General features: G+C 45.4%; 1 protein-coding gene across 2 annotated transcripts in view; it reads left to right on the top strand.

The window, feature by feature from the left end:
- The window catches only part of TULP4 (TUB like protein 4), a 787,154-nt gene that overhangs the window by 562,483 nt on the left and 202,554 nt on the right, over positions 1-22,117 (top strand). For both annotated transcript variants that reach the window (XM_085612155.1, XM_085612156.1), the window contains 2 exons: positions 17,707-17,931; positions 19,352-19,586. In XM_085612155.1, coding sequence (XP_085468281.1) covers positions 17,707-17,931; positions 19,352-19,586 — 460 coding nt within the window. The remainder of the gene's footprint in view (positions 1-17,706; positions 17,932-19,351; positions 19,587-22,117) is intronic.

Genomic DNA, 22,117 nt, shown 5'->3' with positions numbered 1-22,117 from the left:
GCTCTTACAGCAAGAGGTAGAAAGTATGCTTCTAAAAGGCGCTATCGGGGTCGTACCCGTCCACGAGCGGGGCACGGGGGTTTACTCCCTCTACTTCTTAATTCCAAAAAAGGACGGGTCGCTCAGGCCTATATTAGACCTGAGACCCCTGAACCAGTACATTCTTTCGGAGCACTTTCACATGCTCACTCTACAGCAAGTCCTTCCGCTTCTCCAGCAGGGAGACTTCCTAGCATCACTGGACCTCAAGGATGCGTATTTTCACATACCCATCCACCCCTCACACAAAAAATACCTCAGGTTCACTGTTCAGGGGCAGCACTATCAGTTCAAAGTCCTTCCCTTCGGCGTGACAACAGCGCCCAGGGTTTTCACAAAGTGCCTAGCTACGGTGGCGGCACATTTACGGAGACAGCACATACACGTCTACCCCTACCTAGACGACTGGCTCGTTCAAGCGAGATCAGCCCAGCAATGTGCAAGCCACGTGTCCCGTACCATTCACCTTCTTCACAGTCTGGGATTCTCACTAAATTACCCAAAGTCTCATCTCCAGCCCGCACACGTACAACAGTACCTAGGTGCGACTATAGACACTCTGGCGGCCACAGCTCAGCCAAATTTAGTGAGGATCAACGGCATACAAGCGCTGATCTCCAAGTTCAGACCCAACCACTCGCTTCCAGCGCGAGTGTTTATGCAGTTGATAGGCATGATGGCCTCCTGCATCTTCATAGTCCCGCACGCGAGATTACATATGCGCCCACTTCAGGAGTGCCTAGCACGTCAGTGGAATCAGGCTCAAGGACAGTTGAAAGACCTAGTGTTGGTGAGCGGTCGGGCATACAACTCTCTGCATTGGTGGAATCCACAAAACCTTTGCAAGGGCCGACCGTTCCAAGAGCCTGTTCCACAAATGGTACTGACAGCGGACGCGTCTCTCCAGGGATGGGGAGCTCATGTACTCCACTACACAGTGCAGGGACTATGGACGACACAACAGAAGAAGATGCACATCAACCTTCTGGAACTGATGGCAATCTTCCTGGCCATGAAGGCTTTCAAAGTACATCTGTGCAACAAGGTCGTGTTGATCCGGACGGACAACATGACCGCAATGTACTACATACAGAAGCAGGGAGGGACACACTCTCCACAGTTGTCTCATCTGGCTCAGAGCATGTGGAAGTGGGCCATTCAGAGGAACATGTTCCTCATGGCGGAACACCTCCCCGGCAAGGACAACCAGATGGCGGATCTGCTCAGCAGACACAGCCACCAGATGCACGAGTGGGAGTTACACCCATCGGTACTCCAACCGTACTTCCAGCAGTGGGGTCACCCAGAAATAGACCTATTCGCGACAAGCGAAAACGCAAAATGCCAAAGCTTCGCCGCCAGATTCCCACACCCGCAGTCGCAGGGCAATGCGATATGGATGAACTGGTCCGGCAGATTTGCGTACGCTTTTCCCCCAGCACCGTTGATACCGCTGGTGGCTCTCAAACTCCGACAACACTCCCTGACACTCGTCCTAGTTGCTCCCACGTGGGCTCGCCAGCCGTGGTACACCACCTTCCTCGAACTTTCCGTGGTACCGCATCAAAGGCTGCGGATCAAACCCGCGCATTTGACGCAGAACCATGGAGAGGTTCAGCACCCAGATCCGCAACAGCTGAACCTGGCGATCTGGCTCCTGAAGTCCTAGAGTTTGGCTATCTCAATCTGCCACCTGACTGTATGGACATCATCAAGGAGGCCAGGAGACCCACTACAAGAGCTTGCTATGCAGCCAAATGGAAACGGTTCGTCATTTATTGCGGTAATAATGACATTAACCCGCTGGACGCATCCATCCACAACATCATATGTTACCTCTTACACCTATACCGATGCAATCTGGCGTACACCTCTATACGTGTCCATTTGACCGCAATATCAGCCTATCTGCAAACCAGGCAGCACCTCTCTCTCTTCAGAGTGCCTGCCATCAAAGCATTCTTGGAAGGACTCAAACGAGTCATTCCACCTAGTCACCCACCGGCTCCAATGTGGAACCTCAACTTGGTCCTCACACGCCTGATGGGTCCACCCTTTGAACCTCTACACTCATGCGAGATTCAATTCCTTACCTGGAAAGTAGCCTTCCTGGTAGCGATCACTTCCCTAAGAAGAGTTAGTGAACTCCAGGCACTAACCGTTCAAGAGCCATTTATTCAGGTTCACGCCAACAGGGTCGTACTACGTACCAACCCCAAATTCATGCCCAAGGTAATATCGCAGTTCCACATGAACCAGACTATTGAACTGCCCGTTTTCTTCCAAAACCCACAAACTGTTGCAGAGAGGGCATTACATACACTAGATGTACGGAGGGCCCTCATGTACTACATCGACAGGACTAAACCCTTCAGGAAGACAAAACAACTGTTCGTTGCCTTTGCCCCACACCACAAAGGTAACGCCATCTCCAAAGCAGGGATAGCCAGATGGATAGTTAAGTGTATTCAAATCTGTTATCAAAAGGCAAAACGCACATTAACTATTCCACCACGAGCCCACTCAACACGCAAGTTGGGGGCTTCCATGGCCTTCCTAGGAAATATTCCCCTGCATGATATATGCAGAGCAGCCACATGGTCCACTACACACACATTTACAAAACACTATTGCGTAGATGTGCAGTCAAAACAGCAGGCAGCTGTAGGACAGGCTGTTCTCAAAACACTTTTTCAGACCGCTGCAGCTGGCACGGGTAGCCGCCGCCAATAGAGGGCACTGCTATGTATTCTATGCACAGATATGAATTCAGCAGCCCACATGCCTCGAACTGAATATGCTACTTACCAGTATGCATCTGTTCTTGGCATGTAGGGCTGCTGACATTCATATCGCCCTCCCTCCTCCCCGGCGCCTGTCGCAGCTGCAGCTCTCAGAATTATTGCAAGCATGGTCATCACTTTCTGTATCTACTCCATCACTGCCACAATGGCGAAAAACAATCTGAGGATGGAGAGGATGCCCATGCGCACTGTAGTCCAGGGGAGGAGTCACCTATCCAAGGATACTTCGAAGACTCTTCCAGGACAACAACGTGCAAACATCCGGACCCAACACTAGGCGGCGATCTATGCACAGATATGAATGTCAGCAGCCCTACATGCCAAGAACAGATGCATACTGGTAAGTAGCATATTCAACACTAGGGAACACTATGCGTTGGGGTCCCCCTGTGATTAGCATGACCTCCCCTGTAAGCCCCTAGTATATAATAGTATATAATTCCCCAACTTACAACTCGCCAGGGGGCGCGTTTGCAAAATGGTGAAGGGAGGGGGCGTGGCCTGAGGTGACATGTCTGCAAAAACGCCCTGTGGTGCGTTTTAAGTTGGAGAATTAATTCCTCCTCAATCCTGAGGGTCCCTGGGGGCCAACTAGCCCACCAGGTACCTCCAGTATGCGCCAGAGAGCTGCGTTGCAGACAGGTGTTCTGAGGCCACGCCCCTTTTTACACCTCTGCAACGCAGCTCTGTGGCGCTTACTGGAGGTACCTGGTGGGCCGTGCGGCCCCCCCTCCCACAATTTACAAAGCACCGGGTGGTGGTGGTCCCCGGGGCTGCGGGGGGGCATTGTGCCCCCCGCAGTAGCAATTAAGTAGAGCCCCGGGGGGTGGCGGTCCCCGGGGCTGGAGGGGCCCCTCTGGGCCCCCATCCCAATACAACTATTGCCCCCAGGATTTTGCCCACCCGGGGGCTAAATATTAACGAAGCACGTTTTTTTAAGCATTTCGGCCGAAATTCGCGCTGGGTGCGCGAATCTCGCCAATTTTCTTTTTTAAAAAAAAATGCTTTTTTGGGCCCTGGGAGTCCTTGTGGGACCCCCTGAGCAGGCCTAGGGGGTCAGGGTGTTTCTACCCTGCCCCCTTTTCTCTTTTTTCGCATTTGTTTTTCTGTTTTCTTGTGCCTCGGTTCTACCGAGGCACAAGATGGCTGCCAACACTTCCTGGTTTGGAGTGTTGACAGCCAATTAGCATAAAGCTCGTGCTCGGGAGGATCTGCGGCCCTAGATATGTGTTTTTACTTTTGAATTTCTCAGCAACTACTGAACGGATTTACACCATTTAATAACAAGCACTGGAATAGCCAATAGGTCTCGCCTTTGGGACCTTATAAGTGTTTAGCCATGCAACAGTTGCATAACTAAATACTTATAAGGTCCCAAAAGCGAGACCTATTGGCTATGCAAGCGGCCGTGCGGCCGTGAAAGTGAAAGAAATCGTGGCGCCCGCGCACATGCACTGTACCTCTAGGCTGGCCTGGTAGCACTTTTTGGAGCCCTCTCAAAAAGTCTCGCCAGACCAGTGCATGCGCTGGGTCAGGCGAGACCTAAAAAGGGCGACTTTCCAAAAGCCTAAGCTCCGATATATAGTCAATATTAAGTTTACATTCTTAATTAAACAAGCTGGCATCTGTACATGCTATAAAATAGACAAGATGCTCTGTCATTCTGATCAGTCTTTCTACATCCACGCCAAATGTTATGTTCATTTTTCTGAGGTCATTGGGCATTGTGGCTTACTAATGAGCCCCTACATACACCATGTTGTAATTCCCCTAAGTGTTTGCCGGAATGTACCCCTGAGGGGTTATCTCGATTGTTGGCATAATTTATTCAAGCATTTGATATAGCACCAACCTAGTTCCAGGAAGCAGGGAGCTCTTTACAGACAACATTTGTAGTGTTCTGAAGTACCCCAAAAATGTATTGATGTTAGTAGAACAGTATTGTTTGTAGGTTCTAGTCGAGACCAGAGAGCAAAATACAGAATGCAGTTTGGGAGCAGGTGGTAGAGATCGGTAATTAGCCAAGCAGTAAATTGCAAATTGAAATGCTTTAAAAAAACAAAAAAAAAACATTATTATTAATTACATTTAATATTACAATGAACGTGCGACTTTCATTGTATGCATAATTCAATCTGTTGCACTAGGAGGTAAAGTTGATTAGCCCAAAATCAACACCAGAATGAACACTATCTTTGGCAAGTCTCAAAATTTGGGAGATCGGCCCGTTTGCGACTGCAAAAAAGGGTCCTGGCATGTACAAACGCAAATTTGTGAGTCATTGACTCGCAAAATAGCATATGCGACTCTCGCTATTAGGAAGGGGCGTCCCTTCCTAATAGCGAGTCCCAAAGCAATGTATTATTGTTTTGCGGCCGCATTTGTGGCCGCGAAACACTTGCAGTTTACCACCTCCTTCAAGTAGGTGGTAAACCACTCGCAAACGAGAAGGGATCCCTATGGGACCCCTTCCCCTTTGTGTATGTGTGCGATAATATTTTTCAAGAGCATGCAGTGGTCCCAGTGGCTGCCCTTAAAAAATGAACCTGAAAAGTTTCATTTTCTTTTTTAAATGCATCCCGTTTTCCGTTAAGGAAAAGAGGCTGCAATAAAAAACAAGCATTGGCATAGCCAATCGGTTTCGCTTTTGGGACCTTCTAAGTATTTAGTTATGCATCATCAACTGTTGCGTGGCTAAACACATATAAGGTCCCAAAGGCGAGACCTATTGGCTATGCCAATGCTTGGTGTGGTTGTGTGTGTGTGTGGTTGTGTGTGTGGTGGTGTGGGTGTGGTTGTGGTTGCGGGTGTGGGTGCGGTTGTGGTTGCGGGTGTGGGTGCGGTTGTGGGTGTGTGGTTGTGTGTGTGGTTATGGTTGTGTGTGTGGTTGGGTGTGTGTATGGTTGTGTGTGTGGTTGTAGTTGTGTGTGATTGTGTGGATGTGGTTGTATGTATGTGGTGGTGTGGGTGCGGGTGTGGGTGCGGTTGTGGGTGTGTGGTTGGGTGTGTGGTTGGGTGTGTGGTTGGGTGTGCACGGTTGTGTGTGTGTGGTTGTGTGTGGTTGTGGGTGTGTGGGGGTGGGTTTGGGGTTGTGTGTGGGGTTGTATGTGTGTGGTTGTGTGCATGTGTGTGGTTGTGTGCATGTGTGTGGTTGTGTGTGGTTGTGTGTGTGGTTGTGTGTGTGGTGTGGTTGTGCGTGTGGTTGTGTGTGGGTGTGGTTGTGTGTGTGACAGTAATACTAAAAGCATCTCAAAATAAAGGAACACAAACATCGAGTTTGTGGAAAGAGAAAGCACGTTGTAAGTCGAAAGGGCGCAGCAAAGCATTAACACAACAACAAAACAAACAAGATCACTTAGCGAAGACTGAGTGCTGATAATGGATACACACAGCCCATCATCTTAAGAGTTCGATTGCAGCCAATGTGCACTCAAACCTGCCCCCTCCTTGTGAGTTGCACCCCATATTTCATGAGTTGTAACTTGCACCCGCTTTGAGATCTAAAGCGCTACATAGGTGTAATCGATTAACCAGTCGCCAACTTGCTGTGCTTTTAAAGAGAATGTGGCAAAAGTTTCCAGCTTCCTCATAATGTCCTCATGAAAGCGCCAACGAAAGGACTCCCTGAATGGTGCAACGGAAATGAAGCAGCCGCTGTGATCAGAAATAAACACTGTGAACGTTGTCCAGTTTCACAGTAACATTTCCTTAATGTTCTTTAAGTCAAAAAACAGTAATACTAAAAGCATCTCAAAATAAAGGAACACAAACATCGAGCTTGTGGAAAGAGAAAGCACATTGTAAGTCAAACGGGCGCAGCAAAGCATTAACACAACATGTTCTTTGATGTTTGATGTTCTTTGAACGAGAACATCAAAGGGGCGCCGCGAAAGTGATCGCGGGCGCTTAATGAGCATGACGAGGTTTGCCAGCCTCTTCTCCTAAGCGCGTGCCCGCTGTAGCTCTAGGCTGGCCATGGTAGCATTTTTTGAGCCTTCACAAAAAGTCTCGCCAGACCTGCGCATGTGCTGGGTCAGGCGAGACCTAAAAACTGCTTTATTTGAAAAGCAGTCACAGACATGGTAGTCTGCTGACCCCAGCAGGCCACCATCCCTGGGAGTGCTAGCCATTCCCAATGGGATCGCAAATTGCACTTACCTCATGAATATTAATGAGGCATGTAATTTGCGACCCCATTGGGAATCGTAAACAGTTTCTGAGACACTGTTGTACATTCACTTTTGCGAGTCGCAAATTGCGAGTCGCTATTCGACGCAATTTGCGTTTTGCAAAAGTGAATGATCGTACATCTGGCCCTTAGCCACACCTCCATCTATGAACACAGTGGTTGTTAGAAAATAACATTCAGAAGGCTCTTATACACTTTGTGTCATCTTGTCTGAAAGCAGAATGCAGCCGCAATAGCTGAAGTTCTTCAGCAGGTGAAGGACAAGATGGCTGTCCCACTACCGGTTTATATATATTGCACCTTGTATTGGAACGATAACCTTTCATGACTGCTTTTAAACGTTTTTGGTCATTGACACTTTATTTAAAGGTGAACGGGGTTGGGGGGACCTCCTTGTCTTTGAACAAGCAAATAGGAATAATATTTCACTAATTTGTTATCCTATTGTTCCAAAAAACAGTCGCACAGTAAATTGCTTAGGGTCCTGACAAAAATAAATTTGTAGGCCATATGTAGCTTGCGTCCCTGAATGGATAATGTGATAATCTACAGCCAAAACCGGGGTAGGGATGGTTCTGAGGAATCTTACCTTCTGGCATAACTTATAACATTGGTTAGTCTTAGGCATCCCTGAATGTTTTAGTGATGTGTTTAGCCATTTTCTAGACAGTTTGCTCTTCCTTTCTTCGAGTGCTAGCATTTTGTTACTATAGGATAAGATAACAAGCATTTGCAATGCAATAGGTCTCGCATTACAGAAGGTGTGAGCTACTGGCGTTGCATTATGATTTGCAACGACAATAGCTCATATGTTCAGTAACTGCTTGCTATAAACTACCAGTGTGTGTAAAATCAGAGTGGAGCTTAAATGAAACATGCATATTAGCAGTCCTGTAAATAGTTTTTAAGGGGCTTGGGTTTAAAAAAAAATTAATGCAGGCTCCGCATAGTTCTTCTTCTGTTTTTTCCAAGTGCCCTGAGCACTTGCTTTGACGTTTAAAAAAATGTATCATCCAGCCGAGGTCAAACATTCTCTCACAACAAGGACAAAGTATAAAGGGCCATGAGGAGAATCAAGAGATGTCATACAGAGATGCTCCACCGAAGCTCATTATGCTTTGCTGAAGGAAAGTTGGACTTGGAAGATTGCATCACCAAGACAACACACTCCATGATTGCGCACACTTCACTAACAACAGGCCTGGCCAACTCTATCTTGATAGATGATATCCACAGTACCCTTGCAGGGGCATGTCAAACCTTTCTTTTATTCTGTCCCGGTGACAACTACCCTATAGAAATACTGGCCCACTTCCTATGCTTCGGACCATAATAGCAGGAATCGAACACCCAGTTAAAACTTCACACATGGAAGGCATAAAGCAAAACAGTAAATGAGTGCCTTGTAAGAAAGCACTGAAAATGCACAGGACAACACCAAGAAAAGCAAGAAACAACTCAAAACATAAAGAAATCTTTTAGTAATTGTTGAGTCAAAGTTGCTGCAGCAAAGGGTATGTGTCAAAAGGCCCGATGTAGGTAAAACCGAAATACCTAGTCCTTAATAGCGAATTTTACCGATTCGCTATTAAGGACTCGCAAAATTGAATGTAGGAAGGAATCGCTAAAATATTAGCAATTCCTTAACATTCCTTAATAACGAATCCCAAATTGAGATTAGCTAATAAGGAATACCTACCCATTCATTCCTATGGGATAGGAGGCCCATAGGAATGAATGGGAAGATATTCACTATTAGCGATTCGGTATTAAAGAATGGCAAATAGCGGGCGCTATTTCAAGGGTGCCAGGGTGTCAAAAGGACACCCTGTTGCACCCCTGAAATGTGCATGTGTGCACATGTGGGGCACATACATGCCATGCCATGCATGAATGTGTGCCACATGGCACTTTAAAAAAAGTGCTTTTTTAAAGGAAATCGCTAATTACCACCAACTTGAAGTTGGTGGTAATTAGCGATTCCCTAAGGCTAAAGTGCACTTTTGTGCTACTTACATTGCATTTAAGGAATCGCAATTCCCGATTCTTTAAATGCAAGAGCAAAATAAGGAATCACAATTTTGTGATTACTTAATTTGCTAGTAGGTTTAAACTCCCCTACATTGCTCGCAGCCAAATAGCGATCGGTAATGCGGGAATTCTGCTAATTTCAGCATTACCGATCGCTATTTGGCCACCTACATCTGGCCCAAAGTATTCAACGGCTTAGAAATACTAGCTAGATGATGATATATTTCACCAACAGCATTCATGTAACATAAAACTTACAACCAGGTGCTGGAGAGAAAATGCCACATCCCTTTGTTGACCATAAAAACAAGAAATATTACAGATGCAGCAAGCAGCAATGGATCCAGCCACAGCGAAACCCCACCACACGGGACAATCAGATGAACAAGGATGAGTCTGACAACACATCTGCACAAAACCCTACCAACATGAACGCAAAAGCAGGATTCTCAATTAATTGAAATTTGAAGTCCAGGCACCACATAAAACATTTTTTTTTTAACACAAATTTTATTACATTTTGCGCATCTTACAGAAGCATTACAGTGACCGGATGTCCTTTTTGGTTTTTCGTACATTCTTAGGGTTTTGCATACATGCTTTTCTATTATTCAGGCACCACATAAAACATAACACTGGACGGGCAAGCAAGTGTTCCACGAGCATCAGGAGCACATTAACGGTGGAGACAGGACTCCATCCCTTATAACAGCTGGTCCACAATAATCATACATAAGCCAAACAAAGTACATTTTGGTAATACGGCTAGAAGTACCTCCACATCACAATACAGGTCACCACATGAGCTATGAGATAGTTTTTTGTTGTTATTGAAGTGTTTGTTTGTAAAACTGTCAACACGCTAATGTCTCAAGATTGTGGCCCCTGTAGTTCCCTCAAGTCATTCACCCCGACTGATGGTAAAATCCCTGGGCCACTGAGCAATCCAGTGTCCCTGGATGATTCATCCGACCACAATGCTGCCAATGCCTCCGGGACATCGAATGGGCCAACACCTGTGGAGAACGACTCCAGCGGACTTTTCGAACTAATAGTCCCTACTGCTGGTAATGCGCCAGAATTCCCGATTGCAGTAGAGTCTGGAACCATTTCCTCTAATACTTTTGGCATGGCACCTAACACCCCTGATCATTTGAGGCTAATTTGCTGGAACGTTGCTGGACTGGCTAACAAACTGGGTGACCCGGACTGGGCAAAATATATCGAGACTGGAGACATATGTATGTTCCAGGAAACCTGGGCCAGAGAGGACCATGGTCACCAAGGTTATATGTCATTCTTCACTCCAGCAAGGTGGGAAGGCAAAGGCCGTCCGTCAGGAGGGCTTACGACTTGGGTCGCATCTCATCTGGGTTGTGTGGCAACGCGGTTGCCGACTAATTCTGAAGATATCCTTGCGATTTCATTACTATGGCCCAACCAAGTTAAACTTGTGTTTATTAACATTTACTCTAGGCCAATGGGAATTGTAAGGGAATCACCAACCATAGATGAACTTTCCAACTTTATATCTGACCTAACGAGTGACTCATATTATGTAGTGGGAGGGGATTTTAATTCCCATTTTGAGCCACTCCCTGGCCTCCTGGACGGGCTATCATCGGATGAAGAGGTTAGATGGGCAGTACCTTTAGTGGAAGCTCCTCCTCCGAAGGCATGGACCCCACTAGCACTACAAATTACAGCCCTCACCCTGAAGTTCGGAATCAGAGCTTGTAACGGGCGAATGAAATCCGACATACCCAGTAAAACCACCTACAATAGACTGGGAATAGAGACCCGTTTGGATTATGTCCTTGTTCAAATAGCGAAGTGGCCGACAATCCAGGATTTCAGGGTGACGGAGCGGACCGATAGTGACCACAACGCACTTGAGCTTGACCTTGTTCATCCTGGCCCCCAAGCTGTTGCGAGTAAGGCGGAAGGGAATAACCCTGCGCTTCTCCTTGACAATAACAGGAGAAGGATTAGGTGGGAGCACCTGGTCACTAACAAGAATAAACTCCCCCTGTTCTATGCTGGGATAACTCCCATCTTGGAAACTGTGGGGTGCTTGGATACCGAGGTAAACAATAAAGACTCCCAGGGTAAACTGTCCAAGGCCCATGAGGACCTCATAAAAGCTGCGGTACCTCATTTTACTTGCGGTCCACGAAAAGCAAAAGGGGGGCGACGTGGCAAAACATCATGGTACAATCGAGCTTGCAGAAGGGCAAAAACAGAACTCCTTAGACTAATCAAGGAGGGTCTAGGGGGGGATAGCCTTAAACAAACCAGGCGAGCCTATAAGAAACTTATTGCCCATGCAAAGGCAGAATGGGAGGAAAACCAGTGGGAGGAACTCACTAAGGCCCTAGCGATCCAAAACCAACGTCTGTTTTGGAGGATTGTGAGTGGGGGGTCGGGGAACTTACAATCGGCACTAGAGCCCAATATAGCCACGGGGGTGTGGCAGGCCCACTTCCAGACCTTATACAGTCTGGAGCCGGGAGAATCTCCTGTTGCTGATGAGGTGGTCTGGCCGGACTACGAAGGGGAGCCAATAACGTTGGGTGAGGTGACAGTAGCCATCTCAGGACTGGCTTCTGGAAAGGCGCCGGGACTGGATGGATTACCAGGGGATATGTTTAAACAGGAGCCCACTGTTTGGGCCCCTTACCTTACCGCCCTTTTCAATGGAGTTCTTGGTGGCATGGAAATCCCTAGTACTTGGCTGGGGGCAGAGGTGGTCCCTATTTTCAAAAAGGGCTCGCCGCTCCTCCCAGCCAACTACAGGCCGATCAGTTTAATAGACGTGGCACAGAAACTCTTTGGCAGGGTGTTGCTGAATAGGCTCCAGGACTGGATGGAGGAGGTGGGTGCCCTTAGTCCCTATCAGGCAGGATTTAGGAAGGGGGTTTCCACAGTGGACCAGGTTTTTAGATTGAACCTGATCTTTTGGAGGGCAGCAAAACTCGAGGGCGGTAGTCTGTACACAATTTTTGTGGACTTACGGGCCGCCTTCGATCTGGTGCCCAGGGGGAAACTTTGGAGCGTCCTGGCAGAGATGGGTGTTCCCCAGGACATCCTATTGATCTTGCAGAGGCTGCATCACAACAATTATGCCCGAGTGAGGTGCGGGAGGTCGGGGGAACTGACCGATAGATTCCCCGTTGGCCGGGGGGTGAGACAGGGCTGTGTGCTGGCACCGACCCTGTTTTGCCTCTTCGTCAACGGGGTAATCGCCCATCTGAATGCCACTGAATATACTGATGCCCCAAGGTTGAATGGCAGCAGGGTGCCCGCAATCATGTTTGCGGACGACACCCTGCTGCTATCTAAAACCCCTATGGGTATACAGAGGATTCTTGACTCCTTCGTGACCTTCTGTATTGATAGGGGGCTGGAAATTAATGCGGCAAAAACCAAATTCATGGTTTTGAACCCGAGGCAAAAATTGCGGCCAAATCCGCAATTGGGAGCTGTACGGCTCGAGAGAGTGGCCACCTTTGAATATCTGGGTGCGACACTCAACGAAACCATGACTTGGGGACCCCACCAGAATAGGGCTAACCTCAAACTTACTCAAACCACTGGGGGTATCGCCCGGATGATGACTGGTTCATCATATCGACCATTGGGGGCATTAATTCAGATATATAAGGCCCAGGCTAGGGGAATGATAATGTATGGGGCGGAATTATGGGGCTATATGCCTTGTCGGAGTCTGTCTCTAACGGAAAACAAATTTATAAGACAGATAGCCGCACTTCCGCCCAGCACCCCCCTCCTCCCTCTGAGGCTTGATTTGGGCCTACGCCCGTTAGTTGACGAAATAAATCTGAGACCTCTAGCATTCTGGCGTAGGCTGTGGAGTAGTAACGATCTTGTAGAATATAGGGCGGAACTACTCGAACTTCTGAATCACCCAAAAGTGCTAAATATCCCTTGGGTCAAATACATCCAAGCCACTTGCATGGAAATAGGGCTACCCGACTTATGGACTGAGCCAGCGATAGCTGCACTAAATATTTCCAAAAAGTCCCTGGCAAATGTTTATCATGAATACAAATTAGCCAGGGCGCAAGCCACCCAGGAAGAAGGGTCCTTAACTTCCGTGTTTTTTCAAAGTAAGGATGTTTACAGGTTTGAGAAGGTATTGGACCCCATCTCCCCGCTATTGGCCCGGAAGCTGTTCCTCCAATGGAGATACGGCACACTCCCCTTCCGGTCTTTTACAAGTACCTGGCCATCGGCCCCCACTACAAAGCAGTGTCCGGCTTGTGATACTGCGGAGGAAACTGATTTGCATGTGGCTTTCTTCTGCCCAGCCTACAAGGCAGCACGAAAATATTGGCTCCTCCCGCTGATAAGGAATATGGGCTGCAGGGAATATGCACCAATGTATAGGATTTTAAAATCTGATGTCTCTGGCCCAACTGTCTTTGCCTTATCAAAATTTCTTACCAATGTTTGGCATACGCGTAATCGTATTCTAAAGGCGTTGGGTCCCTCTTAACCTTCATATTTGTGATTGAATATGTGCATTGTATATTTTAGAATGGAACTAGAATTGTTCATTGTGCTACTTTGATAACTGTGTTTAATAACTTTTTATCTTAAATGCTGAATTATTTATGTTTTTTATGTCTATGTAAATATTTTATCTGTGCTTTTATGGTCATCGACCGAAATAAAGCTATCAAAGTAAAAACTTACTGCTTTACCTCGTTGGTTTGAAAAATGTATGCCAGAACCATGCACAAATGAAAAACAGGCAGATTCAGTAAGGTCTGTCATTACACGTGCTATTTGCAGAGAGCATTGTTAAAATGCACGCTACGAGCTCAACCGTATTTTGGGTTTAAAGCAGTGCTTGTGAAAGGGGGCTTTCACACACCGCCAGCAGGACCATCTAAGTAAGTCAAGTAAGGAGATTGTCCACACTCCATATTTTCTCAAAACTAGGCCTCCATGCAGAGACGCTTTTCATCCAGAAGTACCGCTAGGCATGTACAGTACCAAGACCCACATACTGGGGAAATCTCGAGCACAAAGTGTTACTGGCCTGTCTGTATCTACAAGGACAGAAGAGGAAGAATGCAGAAGAGTGAACATGGCTCCACCCAGCAGAGGATCATATACATATACATATGCGCCAAAGTATTCATGCAACATAAAACCTACACCCGGTGCCGAAGAGAAAATGCTACATCTGTTTGTTGACCACAACAACATGAAATATTACAGATGCAGATACACACATACATATAAGGTGACAAATGGAATCTAGAACACACTGTGTCAGCCTGTACATCCCTGTTCACTCAAGCTCAAAAACCGATGTATACCGCAGGGTTTTCAGACTTTAATGATAGATGTTCGTCCTGTTGCTTAGTTGTTACGTCACTAATCTACGTGATCCTCAGATTGTTGAGCAGATCATAGTTCTGCTCTTTCATGTATTTTGGAAATGACGGGCCAGAACTGATACTGAGAGGGGATGTAAACTATAGGTACAAGAAACAAAGAACAAAACAACTACTCACACATGACACCCTAAGTTCACCTGTTAAAGAGTGGAAGATACGGCATACAATTATACTGAGTGGAAGCACCTCACCTCAGAGGTGCGGCAGTGGTGAGAGCTCCACGCGACTGCCATGACTGCAGAACTGCGGTGAGCCTTGGGAGCGCTTCTGCTACTGCGCCTTGTGCACGGATTTTCGTTGGAATCCATCCACCTTCTCCGCTGCAGAGATAGCCAACATGGCTGTGGCTGTGCTGGCGGCTCAGTCACCTGTGCTCAAAATCTTCTGTCTGCTCCGTTCTCTCGGTCGCGGGGTAGTTCATGTCTGCCTGAAGGCTGCTAGTTCTCACCCCGCTGCAACCTCCTGAACCGACACCGCTTGCCAGTGTGAAGTACCCCACTCCACCGGGCATTCACTCCTGCCCTCTCCCCGCAGTCCCCGACCCTTTGCCCAATTCACAACCCCTACAGACCGGGCCCAGCGTTCGAGCACGCCCCAACTGACAACACCTCGAGTATAGCACGTGATGTAGACATAAAGAGCGGACTGGCGCACTGTCGGCTGCCACTGCTCTCCCCTGTGAGTCAATGATTGAAAGCTGACCCAGACAAAATATTTTATTATATTACAGATCAATTTAAATATAAACATAACAACTTCAATGAGCTAGTCATACTCACGTATATAACAATAAGATGTTAATGCATTTATAAAAGGTTCCACGTTTTTAAAATAGACACCTGCCGCTTATTAAATTCTGTTTGCTAAACAACGTTCTTTTTTTGTACATACTGTTGCCCATTTGCAGTCACGTTCGGACACGCACACCTAGCTTGCACAGTTCGGAAACCACTCTACCACAGCACCTTGGATAGTGAGTCCCTTTTCTAGGTCTTCAGATGAGACTGCAAAGTAGGCTGTACCATATCTTTTCATGAGTGACTCGCCAGCAGCCAATCCATTCAGCTCAACCTGAAGGTTAACTGCATAAACAGGAATGCGTTTTTGTGACAGAGAAGCCTTAAATGTATTTCACCGTTTACTTCCTCTGCTCGTGTTACTCTAGAGCCCTGAAGCCCGGAGCGGTGAGTCCACGCTATGTAAAACAACAAACTTCTCCTTTCAGTTCATAAATGTTTACTTTCCTAAGGATTTTGCAAAATTTATCGTTCCGAGTCGACTGTGTACCGAAATAGGGACAGCACAGGATGCACAGATCAGAAAGTCAGCGGCGCCAATAACAGGACAGACTCAGACAAAGGCAGCCGATGCTAATTCTAAAGTCCGGGGTGCCGGGTTGCTTTAAAAAAGTAGCCGAGTGCGGAGTGTCTGCCCTCGTAGCTGCCCAGGTCACCAGGAAAACTCGTACTAATGAAAACAACAGAAACATGAGCCGCCACTGCAGACAAGTAACAGATGGGCTCCCTAAAGATAAGAAATTGCTTTGAGACAGCCGCAAAGCAGAGGAGCCAGTCCGGATGGGCCGAACGAAAGGGAGAAAGGACAGTGGCGAAAAAGCATAATTTCAATGGGAAGCCAGCGTTTAGCATAAACGCTGACGCGACCCAATGAAAAAGATGGGCAGGCTTTAAGTTCCCTTCTGAAATCTCCTTGATCACAATAGGTCTCGCAGAGCGCGCAGCGCGTTTCATTGCAACGCTATGCGAGACCTAAAAATACATGTATAGCTGTCAGGTTGAACAGTAGCAGTGACTACTCGCACAAAATGTAGCGAAGATTTGCAAATGGAGGTAGAAGGTTTAAGAACTCTGTAGAAGTATAAAAATATAGAAGCTGAGAGGCCCAAATATTTCCTTCCATTTCTTTCCTACTTTTTTTTCCAGCCCTATTAGACCATTGAATTCAGGCTCCCCTGTTTTACTCCCCTCTGCATCACTTACATATTTTTATTTTGCCTTAATTTAAGGCTTCTAACTCCTGGGCATTCTATGCCTTACCTTGTAGCAATTATGGCACAGTGCAACACCTGCCAATATTCGGGACGATGAGATGAAATGTGTGGGTACCATCTGCATGCTTCTAGGGTAGATAAAATAAAACTCCTAAGACCAAGGGATGGAAATCCTGGATGGGGTAGTTATCAAGGGGGTAGGGAAATTATTACAGAACCATATACCTGATGTGTTACAAGGGCAAGCGAAAAAGTGCATGCACATTCTTATTCAGTGCTACACTATCAGTCGCACATGGCTAGCTACTTCCACCACTCCGCAATTTCCTCCTGGTGAATCCTTGATTCATCATAAGCCACCTCTCTTCTTTCCCCTTTACCCTGCGCAGCTCCCCCATACCCCTTGGAGTTTCATTTGCAAATGTCATAACTTCGGGCATGGAGATCATTGCTTTTCACTGGAAGGCAGAATCCAAGAACCTAGGAACAATATTCTATGCTCATGTGGGATCTGACTATGATGAGCATGGCCCTGTGTTAGTTTGTGTTGGAGGCAGGCGAGCAGATTAGTTGGGCTTTCTGCCCTGACCTCTCTTTGTTCAGGATGTCCAGTGCTTCATTGACCATCAGGATAGATAAAGTTTCTGCGCTGGAGCAGGGTCTGAAGCCTAACCGGTAAGTTTGTTGCTCAAGATGCCTAAAAGTTGGACATCAACTGTTTGCATCACTCCACTATCATTCCCAGGAAAGACAAGAATGTGAGGGAACAATATTGATATGGTGTTGGTCGCAGTCGATTTTTTTCCCGAGGTGCTTAGCATTAACCTGTTGTTAAGAGAAATCTGACCTTTTCGAACTTAGCTCAGATTTGTTGGATTGAACAGTTCCTGGTTTACATCAGATCTCTAATGACTGGGAAAGCACCAGCAGTGCTCTCTTGTATCTTTCCTCTCTCCCGCCAGTACGGATAGTCTTCCTGCTGGGGGCACTGTGGAATGATCTAAATGCAATTGTTTTTCTAAAATACTCGTCAATAGCGTATTAAATATATCGAAAATGTTTTTTATCCTCCACACACACTATTCAGCTGATTTAACTTAAACATTTTTATGAGTACCACACACACACACTACTGTCAGCTGAGGATAGGAGTTCTGCTCCGTTTGTGTAGCTGACTGTGACCTCCTTTCTTTACCACAGCGTCCTATCACTTCTATCTGCTGGGGTCACAGGGATTCCCGCCTGTTCCTCGCCTCTGGACCAGCTCTCTACGTTGTTCGTGTAGAGCACAGGATCTCTAACCTGCAGCTCCTATGCCAGAAAGCAATTGCAAGCTGTTTGCGGGACGACAAGGACATTGGCAAGCTGATTCTGCCCCCTCGACTGTGTTCATACCTCACAACTGCCTTTATATCAACAATTAAGGTACACAAAATCTGGTATTCTTATTGCAGGCACATACGGCTGTGAAGTGCTTGGCTTAGAGTTGTTCTGTTATATGCCTTATATTGAATTAAACACATAACCCAGATGTTCCTTGAATATGCCTCTGTTGGTTGAAGGTGCTGATCTTAAAATAGTTAACATGTTCACTCCATTTCAGCCATTAATATTTTATTTTGTGCATATCTGAAGGAACCATCACTCCTCATGATCAAGGGAATTAAAGGCCTGTTATTGATTGCTTTGATGTCCCAGAAGTGTAAACAAATTTAATTTTTCACAGCTGTGATTTCAGTTCTGCAAAGTGGACACTTTTCCCATGTTCCTTTGCTTCGTCAGGGTCGCAAACGTTTTGAGTAAAACAGTTGAATGGCATGTGATGCTTTGCTGCCGCCACACATCCTCTCCCTTTTCTCCTGTACAAAGCTTGGGAATCTTCTGTGCTCAGCAGTGGCTCGCTTTGGTAGAAGTACTCATGTAAGACAGAAGGAAGCATGTGAGGGAAGAGTAAAGGAAAGGAAGAGACAGGTGGAGGCAGGTGGTAGGATTCCATGTAATGTAATTTTTTAAATACACTGTGAAGTGAGGGAGGCTTATAGAGATATGAGGTCTATTTTCAAATATATTGGTTATAGAGAGTAAGTCTGAGGGAGATAACAGGGTGGCAGGATCCCATATATTTTTTTTAATGCCATTCAAGGGAATCTGTGAAGGAAACTCGGAAAGAGGCTTAAAAGGGGGAGGGGATGCAAACTAGAGTTTACATTTTTTTTAAAATTTATTGTGGTTGATGCAAGGGTAGATGAGGTGAGGGTAAGCACTGGGAGGTAAACTAAAAATCCACATAATTTGAGAAAATCCATGTTATATTTCAGTCTACTGTGACTCGTATCACCATACATGTCTAGTCCATGAGATTCGCTTGAAGCTGCAGGGAACAATCTTACAGTGTCATACACAAAATAAGACTTACAGGGGTAGTGATCAACAGAGGGGTATTTTACACCTCTGTTCAAACTGACCCGATAGACAGCGCAAGCTTCTTTTCTATTGTTTGATGTCCTCAGGTTCCCTTGGAGAAATAAAAAATGTTGATACTTACCCATGTTCAGTTCTGTACATTGCAATGATGTAATAGTTGCAATGAGCCTGGAGTGTGTTTTGTGTTAATGTACCTCCAAAGCACCTCTGCTTCGCATTTGGTATTGAGATGTGAGGTCCATGGTCACTTGTAGCCTTTAGTCCTAAAAGAGGCTGCAGCAAAGAACTTCTTGTAAAATACCTAACTACATCTGAAGCTTTCTTTTTTTACTATTTTATGTGATTTATTAAGACATTTGTTAACTGTCTCTTAAATGTAGTTTTATTTGCTTAGGAAGGTCATGATCTATCTTTCTTACAGCCTCCCATTCCAGATCCGAATAACATGCGGGATTTCGTCAGTTACCCCACGGCTGGCAATGAAAGGCTGCACTGCACTATGAAGAGGACGGAAGATGACCCTGAGGTCGGAGGTCCCTGTTACACGCTGTACCTCGAGTACCTTGGTGGGCTTGTCCCAATCTTGAAAGGGCGCAGAATCAGTAAACTGCGTCCTGAATTTGTTATTATGGATCCCAAAACTGATGGAAAAGCAGGTACCTAAGAAATGCATAATAATCCCTTAGTTATGTGGTGGTTATCATTTTCTTTTCTTGATGCAAGTCATGCACTTTGGGTTGTTTGGCGAGAGTGCATTCAATTTTCTGTTGTATTATTTTGGGCCATATTTTAACATCGAACCAGTGGCATAGCGCGGGGGGGGGGCGGTCGGCCCTGGGTGTTTCCCGAGTTTTGGGGGTGGCCCCCCCCACCCCCATACTTAACTGAGCTTGCCGAAAATCTTGACAGCAATTCCCCTCCACCGCCCACCCACTCTTCAGCAGGGACCGCCACGGGCAGCCAAGTGCCTAGCTACGCCACTGCATTGAACCTGAGCATTCATCTTCTGTAATTGCCATACGGCAGTTTGACCTCCAGCGCCACAAAAAAGTAAACCAGAAAAGTTCCTTACCACAACTAATTGTGATTGTTTGCTGGTTGTTGTGGAACACCAGGTTAGTTACCTTCATTGCCATCATGATCACCACAAGGAGAAAGATAAATAGAATTGTGAAAAACGAAGAGTAGAGAAAATACACCTTTAAAAGTTTATACGAGAAAAAATAAAAAATTAACAAAAAAGAGGGATGAAAAAAAACTGCAACTGCCTGCCATCTTACATATTTGTTATGCATATTGTCCTTTCTTTGCATCCAAATTATGTTAAGAGCCAAATGCTCTGTTTTATGATTACACAAGGTACATTTTATTGCCTCCCGAAGCTCAAGGTAATACGCAACATTTAATGATGCTTGTAGCAGAAATGGAGATACTTCAATTCTTCAACAGATCAGGTCTTAATAATTTCCTCAAGATGTTCTTGACGGTCTTAAGCAATAAAAATATCCATTACATTGTGATGCCATTGTTTCCATAGACATAGATATGGATAGTATATAATTTTTTCCCAAAGAAAATGTTTCAACTGAAGATGGCAAACAGGATGTTTTCTATTTAATCCATTATTTGTGTTCTAACCAAGCTGCTAAAGAAACAAAAATGACATTGGGAGGCAGCCAAATGACTTAGCATTTTAAATTCCCCTGGAAAAGCAGGATCTCCAAATTGAGGTCAAAATCAACTGATCTACTCAGGATCTATCAACACTTTTAAGAAATATATAGTCTTGTATAAAATAATGAACTACATTTTTTAGTCATCAATAAACTTCACTTCTGTTATTAATAATCCTAAAAGTATATTCAAATAAGTAAACATGCAGTTAAAAATCGGATCTAAATAAGCATTGAATTTTTACAGCAAACAATTGATATAAAAAGGAGCCCAGAGTAAAACAGAATATATCATCCTTTAGCATCTGCATGAAACACAAAACTGGTCTGCATTTTAACACTGTAAAGTTTTAACAGCGGAATTACATATCTATTGTAAAATACTTTGTAGAATTTACACACAAAAAAAGGAAGAGCCGTCACAAGAACAAAGACAAATACTAGTACTGCTGTATTAACCAAGAGGGTAGCATCATGTGGCGATTAGTACTAATTCTAAATTCGAGATAAGGCACTATCAGCTCCTCGTGTCACACAGGGTACAACGTGCTAGGTGGGTGAGAAAGAAGGCCGCAAAAACAATTCTCTTCCATCTGCAGGAGATGGAGAAATAGCCATAAGTAGCATTTGAAAAAGATTCGGATTTATACATTTCTAGCAAGGGAGCTATGGGTTTGCCACCGAGGTAACAGGATAAATGAATCATTGCACACAGAGATTGGCTCATTTTTAGGCATCTAAATTGTGCTTTAGGCATATGTAGAATCAAAAACTACTCCAAGATAAGGGAAATTGGACAGCTTTACTAAGTTGGTATTGTTAATGGAAAAGGAACACAGCCTTGTACTGTTGGGACCACATGGCATTATGTGGGACTTAACATTAGTTTCAAGGTCTAGGTCAGACATCAAACGAATAAAAGCTGCGGCCAGACCTAGAGGAGTTCAAGTCAAGAGAACAGCGTCATCTGCATAGAGTATGGTAGGGATGGGTCTAGAGTCGAACCTTGGCACATTCATGAAACTATTTTCTAGATAACCATTTAATTTGGTGATATAGCAAATAAATAAAATAGGGGCAAGTATGCAGTCTTGTTGGACACCATGTTCTTCTAAATTAAAAAGATTGGCACATTCGTCATTAGGTCCAAACTTGACCTTTGTAATAAGGTTAAAATGCAGGTCTGAAAGAAAGTTCATCAAGGCAACATCTGTGACCATCCCATGTAATAGTTTCCATAACTTTGATCGATTGACACGGTTAAATGCGCAGTAAAGGTACTTGAAGGCTATGTACAAAGGGCAGCGCTTGGCAATGGTGTATTTACCAATAGTAAAATGGAGATTTAGGCATTGCTCTAATGTATCTAGACCCTCTTAAAAGCCGTATTGGCAAGAGATAAGAATGCCAAAACTTTTATTCCGTTAAAAAGAATTCTACTAATTATTTTGACTGTGGAATTGATGAGGGACATGAGCCTACAACAAGAAGATTGTAGACAATTGCCTTTTTAA

Source organism: Triturus cristatus, chromosome 6, assembly GCF_964204655.1.
Source record: "Triturus cristatus chromosome 6, aTriCri1.1, whole genome shotgun sequence".
Classification (NCBI taxonomy): domain Eukaryota; kingdom Metazoa; phylum Chordata; class Amphibia; order Caudata; family Salamandridae; genus Triturus; species Triturus cristatus.
Note: the sequence above shows the minus strand (reverse complement) of the source record. Positions and strands in the feature narration are given on the sequence as shown.